Source organism: Gallus gallus, chromosome 6 (assembly GCF_016699485.2).
Source record: "Gallus gallus isolate bGalGal1 chromosome 6, bGalGal1.mat.broiler.GRCg7b, whole genome shotgun sequence".
In the NCBI taxonomy this organism is placed as follows: domain Eukaryota; kingdom Metazoa; phylum Chordata; class Aves; order Galliformes; family Phasianidae; genus Gallus; species Gallus gallus.
Genome location: NC_052537.1, coordinates 11,716,584 through 11,736,254, shown reverse-complemented (window position 1 = coordinate 11,736,254; position 19,671 = coordinate 11,716,584). Strand labels below are relative to the sequence as shown.

The 19,671-nt window shown below is 48.3% G+C and overlaps 1 protein-coding gene across 23 annotated transcripts in view; it reads right to left on the bottom strand.

Annotated features, from left to right (window-relative positions):
• The window catches only part of COL13A1 (collagen type XIII alpha 1 chain), a 77,911-nt gene extending 66,407 nt beyond the window's left edge, over window positions 1-11,504 (bottom strand). For all 23 annotated transcript variants that reach the window (XM_040703194.2, XM_040703193.2, XM_040703203.2 and 20 more), the window contains exons 1-2: window positions 10,646-11,504; window positions 3,905-3,974 (exon numbers count right to left, since the gene is read on the bottom strand). In XM_040703194.2, the coding sequence (XP_040559128.1) occupies window positions 3,905-3,974; window positions 10,646-10,948 (373 nt within the window). In that variant the 5' untranslated portion in view covers window positions 10,949-11,504. The remainder of the gene's footprint in view (window positions 1-3,904; window positions 3,975-10,645) is intronic.
• Window positions 11,505-19,671: the final 8,167 nt, after the last annotated feature.

Sequence of the window (19,671 nt, the reverse complement as noted above, 5' to 3'; positions counted from 1 at the left end):
CTCTGGGGCCACCACTGCACCTCTGCTCTCACCAGCCACCTTACAAGGTAAACGTAGCCACATCCTGAGTTGCAGTGGCTACTACTAGTAATACTGAACAGTTGATCAGAGCTGAAAAGAGCAGCCAAGAGGCTGGGGCAGGCAATGGGGGACACAGGTGAGGTTCTGTACAAGAAGAAATGCCCGAAGCGTGTTCCCTTGCCCAGACCCAAAGACAAGAGGACCTCAGTTCACAGCCAACACCAAAACCACCACAGCTGCCCCCTGCCCACCCCAGGCCCCTTTAACAGCAGGAGGCATATCAAGCTGCACTGGGGCTGAGCGACCTCCTGCTGACCACTCATTCCCAGAAGCTGAAGGGCCAGAGCCACTCTCTCCCTAGGCCCACCTCCCTCCGTGCCCGGGGAGGGAAGGAAAAGCCATTTGACATCCCTCCGAGCTGTTTCCCTGCCTGTGCAGCTGACCGCCTCCAGCATTGCAGGCTCCCAACCTGCCTAAGGAGAAACCGGACCAAAACAAGCAGTGTGGAGGCAGAGGGAAAGGAGCCAGCCCTTTATTTTTTTAAGGGATATTGAAGACTGGAGTAGAGAGCCAGCAGAGTGAAAAACAGCCACATGGGGACTGTGAAAATAGGAGCTGAAGAGAGGAAGATGGGAAAGGTCTAATAAAAAGAGTCACAGTATATAAAATACACAGGCGCCCACTTCCACCAGGGAGGCTGTGGGAGGGGGTCTTGGTGGTAATCTTTGGCTGTTTGAGACTGTCCAGGCAGACAAGGTCTGCACTGCAACTGGGTCTGGATCAGACTGGTAAGGATAAGCATTTCACTCTGTCAAACTCAAACACAGAGCTTTTCCCTTACAGCATTTCATTACTATGTTATTCTGTGGCAAAAATCAAGGGAGGTCACAAGAGGTTCCTCCAAAACTCAGGTAGCTCTCCTGAGCTCTCAGCCGTGCCCAGACCTGATGTGGAAAAGAAACACTTCCCTCACATAAACAAAAGCTACAAGGGAAGGCTCTATCCAAGAAATCAGACCCAGGTCCCACCAAAATCTCACAAGTATTGCCCTTGTGCTGACATCCCCACCTACACACAGCCCTGCTGCCAGGCAAAGTCTGAGCTAGTGAGCAATTCAGTACAGTTATTGCTGCCACTGAGGCTTCAGAGCCTTTTCCTAACCTGCATGAGGCTTCCCCAGAGCAGTGGAGAAGCCCACTGTGACCTCTGAACTCGAGAAACACAATGCTGCAGAGCAACATCTCACTCACAGGTAGTAACGCCCAGTCCCAGACCAAGTGATCTGAAGTACCAGCTTCCCAGCTGAAAGAAACATATATTTCCTTATCGTTTGCTATAAATACAGCTGTTCTGTTTTCCTGACCATGTTATTCTTACGTTCCTTATCGTGTGCACTCAGATAGCCATGGCACAGTCACACACTTCACAGCCTTCTTGCTCCCCTGTTCCCAGCTTTCCCAAAGCATTTACATTCTCAGACTCTCATGTCCTGAAGCCCTTCTATGGTAATGGGTGACCCTGCCCAGGACCTCCACATCCGTACTGAACAGTTCAGCAGATGAACTTGTCTTCCCTTTCCCCTTCTTTGCCACACGGAGACCTTACTCAGAATTAGGGATGTACTGAAATGTCACTTCTGATAAACATTTATTTTTGGTGAGGAACATGATGCGTGCTTGTTTATAGGTGGTGGAGTAGGCCGGTGAGAAGCAATGCGCATGTGCCAAGTCTTGCAACATCTTAATGCTTCTGAATGCCTCAGAAGGATCACATTGTCTGGTCCTCAGGGCATTTGGACACAAAAAAAAAAATGCACTGGGGAAGAAGACTCCCAAGGTCTTGGCCCAGATACTGAAGGGAAACATCCCACAGTAAACTATCTTGAGATGAGATAATGGCTGGCCAAAGGTGCCTTCATTTCTGCACTGCTCACAGCCAACCAAGACTTCACCTGCCACAACTTCACATCTGGACCAAGGGAAAATTTGGTGTGGGATATGGATTCTTAGAAATAGATTCTGTGGCCACAGAGTATTTGATGAAGACAAGCAAGTTTCATGGGTAACCAGGAAGCCTGACTCTTTGAAACATTCATTGTCCTTCCAAATCATAGCTGTCTTTCAGAAATACAGCAAGCTTTGTGAAATGTGAAGGCACCTAAGTGTTACAAGAAATTCAGCATCAATTGCTGCCATGGTTTCACAAAGGGATGTGGGTATCAGTAACCAGATATTATGACCTTGATGCTGAAATGCCCGGGTTGTAAACCTTATCACATACATATTACAGGAGGAGTCACACTCAGATGGCCTCAAAGATCAGGGAATCTCTGTTTCTTCCTATCCTGCATTTAAGTCCTACAACTCCTTCTCCAAGCTGGCTCAGAAACCCCAGGATAATATTAATTCCTGTGGTTCTATGGCATTTCTAAGTCAAGTCTAGGCAGGAACATGAAAATGGAGCAGAACTACAATTTGTGTTCCCATTGAAGGAAAAAGGTGAAACTTAATAACAGTTGAACACAATTTTGGTCTATATTTGGAGAAGTGGAGAAGACATTTCATTTACAAGGTCTTCTAAATTTGAACCAAAACGGTTCCTGTTGTCTAAGGGACATTTTCCATTGTTATGCAAATCTGGATCCTAGATTTTAGTTTTCTTCTATCACAAACCTGTAGAGCTTTACATGTTGCTTTTGCAAGTGATCTTACAAATCCATTTTAATCTGAAAAGAGGATGTACCTCCTAAGCTTGTACAAAGACCTAAACAAACTTAGTATGAGAAAACAGTAGTTATAGTAAAGACAGACCCTTTTGTCACTTCTTAGACTGAAGACAGGCCTCTTTATCACTTCTACAAGTGTCCAATTGCTGACCATACTAAAATACACTTTGACATCCACATTGCCAAACACTGTAAAATACTTCACATCAGGTACCAAAAGAACCAAGAAAGGAAACACAGAAAATGCAAATGCAAGTCTTAGATACTTATTCAAGCACAACTTTCCCTGCTTCTTTTTTTTTTTTTTTTTTTTTGAGATGAAGTTCAGCAACTCACTTTGGTTATACAGATTCAAGCTCTTCCAAAACTTCAACAAGTTTAGAAGAGTGCTGGCTACCCTTCACATCCATTTCTTCTGCACAGTCACATATACCGAAAGACAATGAGAAAGGCTGTATGATTCATAGTAATGGAATGAAATGCCATTCACAAATGTTTTTTCCATAGCAATTTGTCACTTATTGTATTGAAACCACTTCAGAAGAAGTGTCTCAAAGAGCCTTTTGATATTAGCATGATTAAAACCATAATGTAATTAAGCAATCCCAAAAGATTTCTGTATGTTATGAGTAGGACCTTCAGTGACCACTTCATTCAACAACCCTAACGTACGGGTGCTTGTAAGACAAGGCTGTTATTCTGCAAGATGCCTCAGATAGTTGTATAACACCAAGGAATTCAAATCTCCTTGCTCAGAGGCATTTTGTCTCACCAAAATTTAGCTATTCAGCTTTGGCACTGGGTCTAGCCTATGTGTCTCAAACCCTTCTCAAATTACCCAAAAAGATACAACTCCTAAAAGTCATTCTGCCCACCTCAATGTTGATATCTAAAGTTAACAGGAACATTTGCCCCTGGATGCATCTTTCTCTCTTCACTGACTTATCCAGATGACTATCTGGATATCTGTAGGCTTTCCTGCTGTTTCTGTCATATGCGTAATTAGTATTTACATACGTACTCATTACATGCTTGTCCTCATTCATTTCCCAAGCATGCATAACTTTACATTCATATACAGTGTGGCATTATACGAGCCTTCAATGAGAAGCAGACAAAAAATACCCTTCCAAGGTGCCCGCCCTCACAGACCCCTACCTGCTGGGCAGTTGCATTGCTGGTGCGTCTCTCGAACTTCTCGATGTCTCGGCAAGTGAAACTTCAATTTCTATAAAGGAAGGAAAAAGAGTAAAAGGAGTCACTAGCACTGCTGAAACCCAAAGCCTCAAATTCTTGGAAAAGTGGGATCGGGAGACACTACCCAAGCAGAGATGAGAGGGAGAGAGAACAGACCAGCTTGGGAATGAAAAGAGGCATTAGAGTTCATAGTCCTTAACTAGAGTTTGATTAGAAGCAGACTGACGGAGTTTCATAATGGCCTCCAAATGTGGTCCTCCTGACAGGCATTACAAAGTCAAGAGCCATTAGTGGGGATTGCATCCTCATGAGAAAGCTGCATTTCACAGAAGACCCACTTGGAAGACAGAAAAGTAGATACATGAAGAAGGCACTCTTCCCTCCACAGAAGACTTCATATACCCACAGAGACACCTGAACAGGCAGAAAGGCTGCATCAAAAATTACAGCTGAAAGTGGCCTGAAAACAGCAATAGCATATCATTAAACCATCAAGGGCTTTGAAGTTTAATGTTACTGCAGCAAAACAAAACCTACTGAAAACCTTCACAAGGTGGAATCGTGTCAAAATGCTCATTTCCAATGAGTTAGTATTTCTAATAGAGATGGTGTGTTGGTCCACCCAAGGCCACAGCCTCCTCGCTCAATAAAAACGTCAATAAAATTGACCCACATTCAGAGCAAAATGCACCTTGAGGTCAACATCCACACTACCTCTTGTAGACATAATTAAAATAACTGCAACTTAGTGAAGAAAATGCAAATCAATCCAAATAAGTTATTCATTAATGCCTGTGAATCACACTTGGTTAATGATTTGAGCTGCTTGGAGAATACCAAGCTGCAAGGGTGTTGTGCTAAGGAGACCCTCCCTCTTACCAGGTAACCCTCACTGAAGCACAACTGTGCAAATTGCATCTTCTTATAGTCCAATCTACTTCATAGTCAGGGCTGACACTGAGGAAGAAATAGTCCAACGCTGGGCTAAAAGAAGCCCATGCCCAGGGATCGTATATAATTGATCTGATTTTTACAAGTTAATGAGCAGTGTCCTGCAAGAAAGCATCAGTATGGGGACATTTTATTTTAGGAAGGAAAAAAAAAAATGCACATTTCTTCCTAGGTCAGAGAACAGTAGAACTGGCTGGAATGCTTCTATTTTTCACTTTGAAAGGGCTGGCTTTCTTATTGCAAGTCTAAATCAAAATGAGTTGTTGCAACTGACCAGAAATGGAATATTTCCAGAGCATCTTTGTTGCACTGTATACTGAAATGTTTTCATAGTGACTTGTTTTGATATCAAGGAGGGTCTCATACAAGAAGAGCTGCCAGTTCCCACATAGCATTTTATCTGTGTCTGCTGTCTCAGTCTAAAAGCAGAGATACTTGAATCTTCGCATTTGGGCATGTTCCCATCTAGCTGCCACCCCAAATGGCATGGTTCTGTTCCACAGCACTGTCTGGCTTTGAACACATTGTGCTAATAGTCAAACATGGGCACAAATAGGACAGCAGAGCCTTTATTTGGATACTCAATGGTATGCAGACATAAGCATTCCCATTTCCATCTACACATATGCCAACCAAAATGTCTCAGTGTGAGACTGCCACATCTGAGTGAGATTCCTGTACTTGGGAATCAGGCTTCGCACAGCTTTCGTGATTATACAGGAAGAGTTGATGGTTCACATGGACAGGGCAGGAAATCAGTTCCTAATCAGTGAGGGTCTGACACCCTGCCTGCAGCAGGACCCTTTTTATAGAGGAGAAACCTGCAAGGAAACACACAACAAACACAGAGGGAGGAATGGTCCAGGGGTGGGCAGAGTTAGGATTTGCTACAAGAAGTAGGGTTTGCTGCATCTCTGCTGGCACATAGGGAGAAGAACAGCATAACCAGATTTATCAGGGTAAGTGATGACCCAGCAGGACTCAAGCATGACCTGGAGAGGAACAAGAGTGACAGCATTTCCCCACAGCTTTATCTGCAGGGTTGGAGGAGTAGAAAAACCAGGCCTGCTGAAGTAGCCTTCCCCTGCAGGAGGGAAGACAGGGGTGCTGCTCTGCAGGACAAGCACTGGTACCAAGCATCCATCAGGCACTCATCAGTGCTGGGTGTTTTCCCCATTCCTGGCCATCTAGGTGCCTCCCCAGAGCCCAGGAGCTCCACAGGCCCTGTGAGTGCAAAGAGCAGTGCTGCTGTGGGATTGTTCCTCTTCAGCAGGAGTCAAACCTGGCAGGAATTTAGGAGCGCCTGGATTTCAGTTTCCTGCAGAGTCTATTGAACAAACACTGACAGCAATAGAAAAAAATCCTTGGCTTACAGAGACCTCAGGTCAAATTTGGGCTGAGATGGCGAAGCAAAACAAATTCCCAACGTTTTCTGCTTCCCTCATTACCACTGTGCAAAATCCTGCCTGGTCCAGCATGAGAAGCTAGATTTGCTCAAGACAGCAAAAAAAAGAACAGGCTTTCCTCTAAAAGTGGCTTTTTTAACACAGCAGTCATTTTAGGGCAAAGGCTGACTTTTGTAAGCAAAAATGAAATTATTTGGTCTCTGGAAATCTTAAGTTTTTGTGATCTCCTGAGATCTATGGTTGGCTTTTTCACCTGGTTGATATTTAGAGCACTAAGCATCAGAACAGACACTGGCTACCTCTTGCCCAGGCAGAAACGCTAAAAACACTTCTTAGACAGAAGATCAGCCTGCCCATATGGCATGCTTGCTCTTGCCTGTCATGTTTTTCAGTGACTTAACGGCTGCATCTTCCCCCTACCCACGTGGAAGTGGCTGAAGAAGCCCATGCCAGTGGCAGGGCTGACCAGCTCATACAAGGGGCCTCCTAAGCCTTGCAACTGTCTGTTTTGGATGGGCACTTAAGATTAGGTGAAAGAGAGGGCACTTCTTCAAAGGGGGCAGATTAATAGCTCTTTAGCAGATGCAGTTGTTTGCAGTCACCCGGGGAGGTGAAATCATTTCCCACCACTATCTCCAGCAGCTAAAAGAAACATGTCTTAAATAGATAATCTATTACAACCATCAGGAGGATTTCAAGGGCTGGTGGTTCTGTTAACTCTCATTGTTTTACCTCCGATTTTGCTGTTTTTTCTTAAAGGTCCAGTCCCTGGAAACTCAGGACTATGTGGCAGAGAGCAAAAGCAAGCAGAGAGCTCTCCTGAACGGAGAGAAAGCATGAAGCAACGCCATCCAGGTTCAAGGACTGCAGGCAGATGAAACAAAGGAGGATCTAGCTACCAGAAGAATCAGAAGGAAAAACGGAAGAACTCCCGTGATTTTATCTTAATGCTTTCCACTCCTCGAGGCAAGGCTTAGAGAAAACCTTCTGACACTTGGGAAAACATTTTTCACTATGGTTCTGAAGATATTTAAACAAATGATGGGAAAAAAAAAAAGAAATAAAGCTTCAAGTGAGGAGGGAAAGGGAGTTTTCAGCTGTTCCTCCTTTGCTTGCTTAAGCAAGGAGAGTATCCCAGGGAAATCAGACTACTGGGACAGCAGCGATGACCAAAGCCCCCTTCCCATTCATGGCACAGCCCCTCATTCTTTACAGCATCACTAGACAGGTGACAAATACCTTTGATCCAAACCCAAGAAGCCAAGCACACGCATCAGGGAACAGAAGGGCATCTGATCTTTCCCCAGGCTTTAGAGGATACCTGCTTTTGTTTTACACACACACAACTCCTGCTCTTTTTCCCTTTCCAGCAGCACTAAACCCATCCTGCTCTCCACCCTGCCAAGCTTTTGGCAAGCGAAACAGTACCAAATGTTACCCAGCATGGGAAACAACCTCGTTTTCTTCTTTGGAAAGTTTTCTGTCTACTACAAATGCCAGTAGTGAGTTTATTTGTGCTCTTTATATGATTATCTGTTGCCCCATAAATGCAGAGGAATTCCTACATGGAGCCAAAGTTCTCTCTGAACTACCCGTTCTGGCCCACTCCACGCTGACACTTTTGGGGGAAAACAGTCAATTTGTGCCTTGCAGAAAACTCCTCTCTGGTGTTTGCTGATACCAGGAAGAGGTTTTTACAGTAGCAAGCAAAGCAGTGCAGGCAAGGCTGCCTCGCCGAAAGTATCTGCCACACTCTCCCTGCTTGTCCTGCTGATCTGAGATGGAACATTCCCACCAACTGGCTTAAACTTAGCACTATACAAACCAACCCACCCCCTCTCCCTGTCAGTTTTGCTTTATTTCTGCTTGCCCAACAGGCACCTGCCACATCTCTGGCATTTTGCACTTCTTGGTGCAATCCTTATGGTGTCCCCATGGCTGCCCACACACCCTGGGGACACCCAGATGTGAATGCATCACAGTCTGGATGGTACCATGTGCTCTAGTTGAGCAGTATGAGTTTAAGCACAACCTTAGAGCTCCTCTAAGGGGCTTCAGAAGCTTTGCTTCTTCACATTCCTCCAGCTCATGGGCAGACACGATAGGGGATGGATAGCAGTGAGGAGCAACAGAGATTTAACTTACCCATAGCAAAAGCTGGAGCATGCCCTGGGCAAGAGCCACCAGCCCTCAGCACCATCACCAGACCCTTGCCCTCTCCTGCTGTACTCACCAGCAGCACTCCCCCAGCCTCACCAAATTTCAAGGGCTGACCTCAGCCTTGCTTCCGTGCCCTCCTATGTCCATCACCTCCCACTTCCCCATCCACCATGGTGAGCCCCTTGCAAAGCTGAGGCCTCTTCAAAGCCTTGCTACCTTTTATGTGTGTGTGTGTGTGTGTGTGTGTGTTTGTGTGATGGATAAGGTGGAGTTGGAAGCTGTGAAACCTATTAAGGTCAAAACAGAAGGAAACTCTGCAAGAATGTGGCAGGGAAGCAGCAAGGTGGGAGGGGGAACAAATGTCTCATTTTCACACCCACCACGGCCATTCTGGCCACAGCCACTATTCCCCCAGCCCAACTCACCACCGCCTCTTATTTTCCCAGTTTTTCTTCTTTCATACTTTCCCTGTTCCCTTCCTCCTTTTCTGTTTTTCTCTATCCTTCTTGCCCCTCAGCACACAGCTTAGCCTCACTTCAGACCTAATAAAAAGGATGGTGGGGATGTGTGTGTTTTCCTTCCCTAAGCAAAAGCCCCATATACCAGCCCACCATCATAGCAGACCTCCACCCTGCACCTTGAGCCGCTTGTCTCATGCCACCACCTCCGAAATGGCTGCTGAGCCAAAGCAGGCAGAGAGGGAGAGGAATGTCCTACACTAAGGCTCACAGCCCTCCTGCTACTCCTGCATCCTCCCTGGATGTTAAAAACTCAAGACCCGAGCCAGGCATCTACTGCTTGAGCTCTGGTGCCTTTCTCCAAGCCATTTTTGAAGCTTTGGCCAAGCAGGCAGCTGACAGTCCCAGCAGCGTCAGTTGTGGAAGCAGCAGACCCTGTCCCGTGGCTGCTCCCTGTACCGGCTGTAGGGCTGGGACCACCGCAGGGCTGCTCAGAAAGCAGGGGTGCTGCCAGGCACGTGGGCAGTGCGATAGCCCCATTTCCTTGCTAAGCCAGGCTATAAAAAGGCAGAAAGGTGCCACAGGCAGCAGGACGCTCTGTCCATCCGGCCCCCCGGCACTGCTCCCAGGAGGGGTCCTGCAGCACGTCTCAAATCACCCAGGATAAACCCTGACTTCCCGGGAGGCTCACGCCAGCAGCAGTAAGGAGGACGCTGCACATCATCCTCTGCCCGCTGGTAGGAATGCAGTCCCTGCACAAGGGTGCAGCTGTGCAGCACCAGTCTGGCCAGTGGCACTTGCGCTTAACTCTCCTCACAGCTCTCCTCTCTGGGATGCTGCCTGTGTAGCCCCTGATGTATCAAAATGACCAAAGTTCTGATGAAGCAAGAGCTCCTGCAGGGTGCCCACCCCTCCTGGGGCAAAGGCACCCTAACAAACCCCAGCAGCATCAGCACAGTGAAAGGAAAGGCTTTGGCAGATCAATGGTTAAAGTCTGTACTTTTCTGCCCTCTTTACTGGCTCAAGCTCAGGCTTCTGCAGCAGCAGCTCTCCTGTCCTCAGCCTTAGAGGAATAGCCTGCTGGCTCTAGTAGGGTTTGGATGGGACCCAAACGGGTGTAGCATGGCCATATGCTTTGCAGTGATGCCCCAGCAGTACCAGAAATGATCTTGGCAGCACCAGCACATCTCATTTCCCAAGCCAAGCACAGTGGAAGGGGTCAGGGCTGGCACAACAGAGAAGCCAGCCTGTCACGACTTTGGCCTTATAGCAGCTACCTATTGCTACAGCACAGCCTGGGCTTTCCTCCTCCCATGGTCACACCAGCTATGGCGTACCTTACCCGCCCCTCTCCCAGGTCTCAAACCTACACTGAATTCACAGGCTTATCCTCCAGCCTCAGCTGTCTCAGCAGGCAATGCCACCAGTCACCAAACGGAGAGGGCTAGAGGCTCTTCCTTCCCCCTGCAAGGAATGGGAAGGTTTCCCCTTTTGCAAAGATCCAGGGCTTAGACACAGCATGGGCTAGGGCTGAGTGAAGCAAACACCAGGCAGGTTTGAGAGGTGGGAGGGACCTGAAAGCATGGGAAATTCAGCCTAGCAGCATCACTACTACAGAAATACATTTCTAAAGTGAGGAGAAACGTACAATGTAAATAAATAAGTGTGCACATGCATTAAAACCTACAGTAAGGCGTACCATCTGTGCAAAATGAATAGACACCAACCTCATCAAGCAGTTGGTCAACTCTTCCCAAAATAGCCGTCTCCATTTGGTCTGCTGAGAGCCAGGCAGGGAGCTGCGTGGATCTGTCCGCTTCCAAGTGGGACACCCGGGATTGCAGATCAGAGGTCCGAAAGTACAGCAGGAGGCTGAGCACCAGAGAGAGCAGGGAGATGCCGGGCAGCCCCGAGCCCAACAGCAGCGGGAGGCGGCAGCATCTCTCCCCGTCGCCGGTCCTGGGGGGAGCCACGCACCCCCTATCAAAAGCTGCTTCGCTAACACCCTTCCAGCTCTTCTCCTCCAACATTCCCTCCCTGTCCTGAGAAACAATAAATAAATAAATAGAATAAATAAAGCCTCCTTCCTATTCCAAGAAGCACAATCCAGAGGGCATAGAAAACAAACGTCCAAGGGGACCCTGGTGCCAGCAAATGACAGTTAATAGCAAGAATGACAGAAGTGGACTGGGGTGTCTAAAAAATGAAAAATAAAAACGCACACATACGAAAAGGGGTGCCGAAAAAAAAAAATAAAACCGAACAGATCCAATTGCAGCAAAGATTCGGAGAGAAAAAAAAAAAATCGGATGAGAATTTTTTTTCCTGTCTTTCAGTCTTTTGAGTCGCTGGTAGGTTTTGATTTCCTCCTAAGCTGCCAGTTTCAGTTCCTTCGCAGACCGGCCAGGAGCTCACACATGAAAGTCCCCATTAGAGAGAGGTAATTCTCAGCTGTTTCGGCGACGCTGTGCTCTGGCTGATCGCGGCTCCTCTGTAACATGACACACTCCCTCCAAAAGACGGGGCTGGGTTGAGCGAGCCGCGGCTTCCCAAAGTAACCTCCTCTGCTCGCCCGCTCTCTCCACCTCTCCTTCTCCGCATGATTTATTTATTTATGCAAAGCGCCGGGGTGGGATCGGGCTGTGAGACGCCCCGGTCCCGCTCGGTCCCCGAACCACCTCTTCGCCGCCAGCCCTTCCCTTTGAAGTGGCTCTCGCTGAGGTTATTTATAGCGGCAGGAAAGAGATTGTAAAGCAGAAGCTGGGTTCGCACCAGCCCGCGCCTTGCTTTCCTCCCTGCAGCCGGAGAGCGCAGAAGGGATGGCACGAGTGGGCTGCCGAGTCCTCAGCCGGACCCCTGAGCGGCACCGAGACAGCGGGCCGTGGGGTAGTTTGACCCCAGGATTTGGAAGGAGCAGCTGGGCAGGGGGAGAACCAGAGAGAAACAGCCGGAGACCAAAGCCAAGAGTCAAGGGCGTTCACAAAAACTTTACTATGGGCAGAGCAGAGCGATGCCCCAGGCAGGCAAACTACAGTGCAAAGGGGGAACGCCTGGGGCTTGAGCTGGTTCTAAGACCTGACAAGCCCAAGGAAGCGCAGACGTCCAGAGGAATTAATGTGCTGAGGCCCTCTAGTGAAGCAGAGCTTCCCGTCATCTCCCCACGGGACAGGGGGCAACAGGCAGACCCCCCCCCCCCCGGCAGAGAGCAGCCTCCCCAAAACGTGCTACAGGGCAGCCCCAAGCCACGCATCCAGGAAACAAAGCCCCTTTCTGTTCTTCAAGAAGGACAGAGGCCCACCTCCCCCAGATTTTCCAAGCATGACATACAGTATTTTATCCTCCAGAGTGACACACGGGCTCTGCTGAGCCCTTGCCTGTCTGTCCGTCCATCCTTTGATCTACATCTCGTGCACACGCAGCAGCAAAGCAGCACAGAGCCCATTGCTGCACGCACTCGTTAAAAGCCGGGCAGCAAATTGGTCTCTTAAAATCTGGCTCCCTTGTGGCTCCTTCGCTGTCATTTACACATTTTAAATGAAGATTTTGCGTGCAGTCTGTGCTGGAAATTATTGGCAGAGAAAACTCATATTCATCTCTCGTCCGCTCTCCATTTCAGAGGGCTGGAAGAAATAGACCTTCAGGGAGCAGGCTAAAGCAAGCAAGACTTGTTTCTTCTCCTCCAGACAAACCCTTGGAGGGCCTGGTAGCACACAGCCCCAGTTCTTTGAACCGCCTCATGCCTTTTGCAGCCACTCGCTTCCCAAAATGGGGTTTCAGTGTCTGCAAGGCAGGAAATCCTTTATTTCTTTTAGCAGGTTTGTTGTCATCTCACTGATCAAATTCGCCTTGCCACTCTGGTGTGGAGAACACTCCTCTGATGGCTGCAGCTTTTCATCAGTTTCTCATATGAGTAAACAGAGCTGTGTAACACACAGACCAGACACATGCAGGGCGCCTATTTGTTCAGGAGGTGCAGCTCCCCCATCTGACGCCCCTTGCTCGGTCACTCACAGCCATGCACACATTCACAGCCTATTTCTTAGCAGAGGGAAAGGACTCTTCGAGGCCACAGCTCGGCACCTTGGTGCTGGGACAGCAATCATTGGTCCACAGAGTCACCTAAAGTGCCATCTGGCATCATAGCAATATTTTCACCAAATAACCTGGGACAATGAGAAGCAAAGGAGAGATGCTGAGAAGCTGAGGATAAAACGTTTGGGAATTGTTGATCTACACGGGGAAATAACTGGGATGCTGGGCATCCTAGAGAACACTGAAATACATGACTTAAAGACCAGCGTTGAGCTACTGAGGACAGCAGCAACCTGCCCCTATTGTACATAGCTTTAACTGAAGGCTGTCTTATTTATACCAGCCCAAGCACCAGAAATCAGGAAAATGCACCCACTAAGCTGAAAGCAGAAATCTGCTGGGTGTCTACATTTCATTTCCCTGCACCAGCTGGGGAGAGCTCTCTACTCTTTCACTCTGATTTGCAGTAAAGATCCTGCTGTCCAGACACGAGCATCGCCTGAATGACTCTGTAAGTGCCTTTTCCTGCCTCCCCGCCAGCTCCTCTCCAGCTGATCAGTTCACTTACAGGGTATGTTATAGCTGCCACAGGCTGGGGAGCTGCAGTCAGCTGGGTTTCACAGGGAAGCCCTGGCTCCAGAAGTGCAGGGCGGTAATTTTTCTATCTGTGAGGCACTTAGGAGGCCTGTCAACCCATGCCAGTACAAATGGACTAATTTAGCTATGAACCTGAGCCAGCTGTGAGTATAGAGCATGCAGCATTGCCTGTTGAACGAGCTGCCTCCAGAGACCGCCTCAGCACATGGAGTCATCTCATGGCTCCTGGAGTTAAGCTGAGCCCAACCTTCAGCTCCTTCTGCAGCTTAAGAGGTAGTGGGTGCCAGCCTGAAACCAGCCCTCCTGTAAGTTCCTGACTCTTGAAGTTGGTCAAGTAGAAGCAGATGCTCAATAAATCAGAGTGGTTTCACTGACCAGTGACTCTCAGAGCAGGCTGGACTGCTGAGCCTGGGGGTATATCTCTCTCTTCTCCAGGAGGTTGATCCAATTCCTGACAAGGACAGCGACGATACATTTCCCCCACTTGCAACAGGTCCTCTGGGGGTGGTTACAGACCTCAGCACAAAAGTACAACAAAATCTGGAGCAAATATAAGGTAATATATATCTCCCGAGACAACTGAACGTATCCATACAACAGAATAAAGTGTTTCACATCTAGCACATGGCATTGGGTCAACCAATGCACTGGACACGGTTACATACGGGTATGAGAGTCTCCAGGTTTGTCAGTCTGTAGCTGGCACCAGCACTTTATTCATCCTGGGACCTTCGCATGTGGGCATCAAAGTCCTTCACAGTGAGGTTCCCCAGAGCTGCTCTGCTACGGGCACACAGTGCTCAAAGAGGAATGACATGTGGGGACTCCTCACAGGGCACAGTGAGCAACCAAGAGGTCTCATTGCAGAAGACCATGAGCCCTCTGACTCCAGAGGATACCACCATGCACCAGCAGTCAGAAATGAGAGAGCCAGGCACAGATGACATTTCAAGCTTCTGCACACGTGGTTCAAGCCAGCAAGTTACCTAGAGAGTCTTCATTTGGCCTGGAAAAGTATGGGCAACAGCGGCAGGCCTTCCTTACTATACTTCACTTTAAGTGGAGCTTTTCATTAAAAAAAAAAAATAGGCAAACATGCTCTTCCTGTCACTAATTGGAAGCTGAGGCCAACTGCATGGAGATGGCTGTGCACTCAATCCCATCAGAAATCTCTGAAACTGCCAGTAGAGATTCTCCTTTTCAAACCATTTGCTAGGGAGAAAATAAGCCCAACACCACTACTCTTTTTATCCCCACCCCCCACCCCCCCAGGAAATGTGGGGGTCTTGATGTGCTCAAACGAGCCATTAACTAGCAGCCGACATCTCCAGCTATTGTAAATATATGAACTCAAGGCCTTTTGCTGCGTTTATTAGACTCAAGAACAACATCTGGAAACAGATGTTTTCTGAGAGCAAAGGATGGGAGGGAGGAGGGGAAAAAAAAACAAGAGGGAAGAAAAGGACTCTTCCAAGTGGAAGTGCACGGGTCTGCAGATCATCCCTTCCCAAAACACTGTTCAGAAAAAGCATTGCAGGGGCTGAGCACAGTGCAGCCACGTCACTCCTGCATAAGGCAGGGAGAGCAGGAGGACATCTCGGGGGGCTGTTGGAGAGAAGCAGTGACGGGGGGGGGGGGAGGGGTGTAGAAAAGCTTTGTCTGCTGAGAACAGTCACAGAGCTCACAGAAATGAGCTCTCCTCATCATGAGCATCCCAGTCCTCAGCTGCTCTGTGCCCCACAGACCGTCAGGCTTGTGGCGGAGCAATGTTCCCATCCTGCAGCCTGACAGCATCTGCCACAGTGACCCCCCTGCTGTTCAAGTTGGGGCACAAAGCGGACAAGGCCTGGGATCCTCAAGGAACACCACGAGAGTCCCATCAGACACAGGGACCCCTTTCCCAAACAGCAAGCAGGGTGGGATGTTCCTACTCGAGGGCTGTGAAGGACCAAGGGGCCCTGTGCTGACTTAATGATCTCTTAATGACCCCACGCCTCATGTTTAGACAATATTTAGAGAATTGCGTAGCGCTAAGAAGGGAAAAAGTTACGTAGGCACATGTGTATTTAGAAATAAAAGCCATGCATCATTAGTGAAACTCCACTCTCAACTAGATACACTTTCTCTTAGGCTTTAGAGGTGACTGAGGTACAACAGAGCCCCGATACCAAAACTTCCCCAAAAAGCTTCTGGGGGAAACGCATCTGTGCCCATATGCTTACATGCATACACTCAAGTTCTTTACAGTCATCATTTTCTCTTCTGTACCCCCAGCCAGGCTCACCTACAGCATCTCTAGCCCTGTCTCTCCTCTGATACACAGCTACAAATACTTCGCTGCTCAGGTCAGAAATACTGAGTGTTACCTACCTAACTTGGCAGTAGTTTATAGGAAGCATTAAGTAGTCTACGGAGCAGAACAATTCCTGCCTGAGGAGCCGCTCCAACTCATTGTGGAGTTATAGAATAAAAACGCTTCTGATCCTTTGGGAAAAGGGTTATGAAAATGCATGGAAAAAATGTACTGTCCACACATAGTAATATCATGGCTGTTTTCAATCACTTGGTCCCTACAAAACAAAGAGGCTCACTGAACAATGTGAACTCCTAGTCCTGACAAGGGCAAAAGGAAAGAAGTAAAGCTAGCCATAGCCAATCAGGGTTTTATATTTGCATAATCTTAAAACGCCCATGCTCAATTTTGCTTCCCTCCTGTCAAAGCCAAACTCGCTTCATGCAATTCCAGTGGCAATAAGCTGCCACACAACAGAGCGGAGCCGGGCTGTGCCAGGGGAAGGATGTGAGCCTGGCCACCAGCAGCCCCTGCAGAGGCCGGGTCAGAGCCTCCAAAGGAAGATAAAGCAAACCCTGGGTTTGCACGGTTTGAAACAAACCCTTCCTAAAGGCTGAGCCACCCCATCTCCCATGCCCCCCCCACAGAAGGAAATCCCAGATCATCTTTGTAAGAGCATTAAGGCAGCAAGAGGTGGATGCACAGTTTAGCTGCCCACATTCCTTGTGTTTTCAACTAACCTCTTGCCTCTTCTTTGGAAGCATTTTCACGGCCAAGCAGGGGGTGGGAAACAGTTTTATTCCCTTTTTGGCAGTAGGTTTTTCTTCCGCCCGGTCTGGAGCTGATTTTTAATGGGTCATGCTGGGTGCCGTGGGAGTCTGTAAAGATGGTCATCTCTGCTGGCCTCATTTTTGCCGTTATCTTGGTCCTTGCAGAGCCTGGGTGGTAAGACTTTTAGGGGAAGAGAAGTTAATTAAGAAGAATGACATTACTGCAAGTAAAACAAGGAAAAGCCTCCACGCCTTCAGCAGCGTTACCCAAATTTGCTAGCTTAGAAATACACACAGCAGCTGGAAGATGGACTTTGCTTAGGACTGAGAGCCACCTGCCTCAGGAAAACTGCTTTAATAGTAAACAGTTATTGTGTGAGGCTGCTACTGCTGAAATCCCGCAGTCTCACTGCCCAGCTTGGTTCCTGCATCCACCTAAAAGCCCACACTCCTTCTACCCTGCCTCTCTGCCCAGCACAAGGCTCCTGTTCAGCCACAGCTACTATTTTCCAAGGACACATTTCTAAGCCACCCCTTTCTCTCACCTTTGACAGCAGCAGTTCAGGCTGCCCAGAAACCCAGACAAGCAACACGCACAGGGTGGGCACGCTACAAGACAAATTGGAAACCCCAAAAGCCTATGGCCTAGCCCTACATGCCCTTGCCCACAGGAGGCACAGCACTCATACCCTGAGGCAGACAGAGCTGTGTCGCATCTCGACCTTGGAAACCAAAGCCTACAGCACCCAGGCAGGCGTGTGCCCATGCCCGAGCAGCTGGGGAACCCACAGCAGCTTTGTACAGCCTTTGAAGCTAATGAATTGGAGCTGGGAGGGTTGGGAAACCCAGACGAAGTGTCAACTGCGCTGAGGGAAGTAAAAATAATGAAGCAAAGCTCCTCCAGAAGATGGATTGCTTGAGTCCAGGAGCAAAGGGGAGTGGATATAGCTAGTTCAGGAAATTGAAAACAACTTTTGGTAAGAAGTTCCTTTTGCTCTAACACTTAGTCTTTTATCAAAGCTCATTCGGACCCTGACAGCAGTGTGCCAAGCGGCTCTGCTCCGTTGTAATGCAAAAGACAGGCCCAGCAGCCAGGAGGTTAGCAGCTAATGGAGCAGAGTCAGATTTGATTTCCCTGGAAATTGCTCACAGAGGAAAGCCAGGAGACAAGGAATGCTGCTAATGTCCTTCTGTGACACCACAGCTTCCCCTGCACGGGGTGAAGCCCTTGCTCGTGCCCTCTGCCTTCACCCTACAGCTCATCTCTGCACTCCAGCAGGAGAGAGCGCAAAGTAAAAGCAAGGAAGGGGAGATGTGAGCCCCTGGCCTCAGAGCAGTGCTGGAGAGCAGCACAGCTCCTTGCTTCAGGGGGTTTCTCTTGCACCAACATTGCTTTCCTAGTACCTGATGTAAATCCTCCTGCCAGGGGCTTATAAGCAGCTCTATCAGCAAATCCTCAGCCATCTGTAGTCTCTTCCCACTCCTTGTGTTTTTCAGATGCCACTGCGAGTTTGCATCCTTTCAGCAGCACTGCAAGGGGAGCATGGAAGGCTACTTTTGCACCCAAAAGGAATTCTGGCAAGGCTGGTTCACAAGTTCACATCCAAGGTTGTGGTCTTCCTTCAGGACACTGTGTCCTCATCATTCTGGTGCACCCAAGAGGCACATCCAAAGCAGACTGCCAAGAAAACAACTTGTTTTAAGAGAAAAGGCCCAATTCCTTTCACTTGGGACTTGTTACAGCCCATGGAAAAAAAGACTTTTGGCTTCCCTAGGCTTCATCCCATATATCTCAAGCTGGCTTGACATCAGTGTAGTTGCTCCCAATTTGTGCTGGTTCAGTAAAAAGGAATCCATTGTGACAGGTCCCAAAGAGAAGATGGGAGAGTCGGGTGCTCCAGGCACAAAACTCTACATACACAGGGGGAGGACTTGAGCCTCCCCCCCATCTTACCACAGGCATCTGAAACTGCCTTGTGATGCTTTATAACCTTCTCCCTCTTCCTCCTCAATAAATCATTTCTATCTGCTTTGTACACATAGACATAAAAAAAACTGGAAGTTGCATTTGAGCATTGGTACCTGCTTCAAATTTAAGAGGCCTGTTGCAAATTACAACAGCAGGGAATAAAGCATGAGTACTTACTAGATCAGTGTTAAAACGTAGTAAACGCACCGTTGCAATTTTCCTTTAAGGACACTAGTGAGTAAAGCTGGCTCACATTCTTTAGGCTCAAAATATTTAGGTGTTTTTCTCATATGCTGGTACCACTGCAGTAAAGAAGAATTGCTTCTCTGTGTCAAAAGGGGTAAGCAGGGTGAGAGCTCCCCTCACAGGTGCTGCTGCCCACCACCCACCTTGCAAAAGCCCATCCTGCACAGGTAGCGTACAGCATCACGGGCACTACAATGGATGTGGGCAAAGCCACTTCAGCCCGTGCCATCTGCACAGGTTTTGCCATTCCTGAGGGCTTCACTGCATGGCAGCAGGAAGAGAGCTGCCTCCCGCGGGTGCTGGGCCACGCGCAACTGGCCCTGCATATTTGGAGCATGGGAGTTAGCGCGGAGGCTGAAATATCACGCCTATCAGTAGGGCCCTGTGAAGAGAAAATAGCAGAGGATCTGGTGGCAGTTTCCTTTCAAGACGTACAGGAATAGCAGCACACATCTCTGCCGGATCATATGGACTGAATTCCTTTACCCAAATCCTTTGGCTTTGAATTCTTCTGCAAACCATTTTTTCTCCTCCTTGGCTTGTTTGTTGTTTCAGGACCATTAAATCACCGGGAATGGTTTATATTATATAACCACCCTGTCCTTATTGCATTTTGAGGAGGAGATTCTGACATACAGCCAGATCAAATTTGTACTTTAAATTGGCTTCTGGGCCAGGCAGTCATGCCTTCCAGATGGAAAATCTAGTTGCACTTACCAGCAAGTATCCCAGTGCACTTGGCTCCCAAATCAGCTTTGTTCCTAGCACTCCAAAGCCTGCTCTGTGGCATGTTTTCCTTTTCTTTTACAGCTGAAGAGAGGCTGATGGTCATAGCAGTTCCTGGTG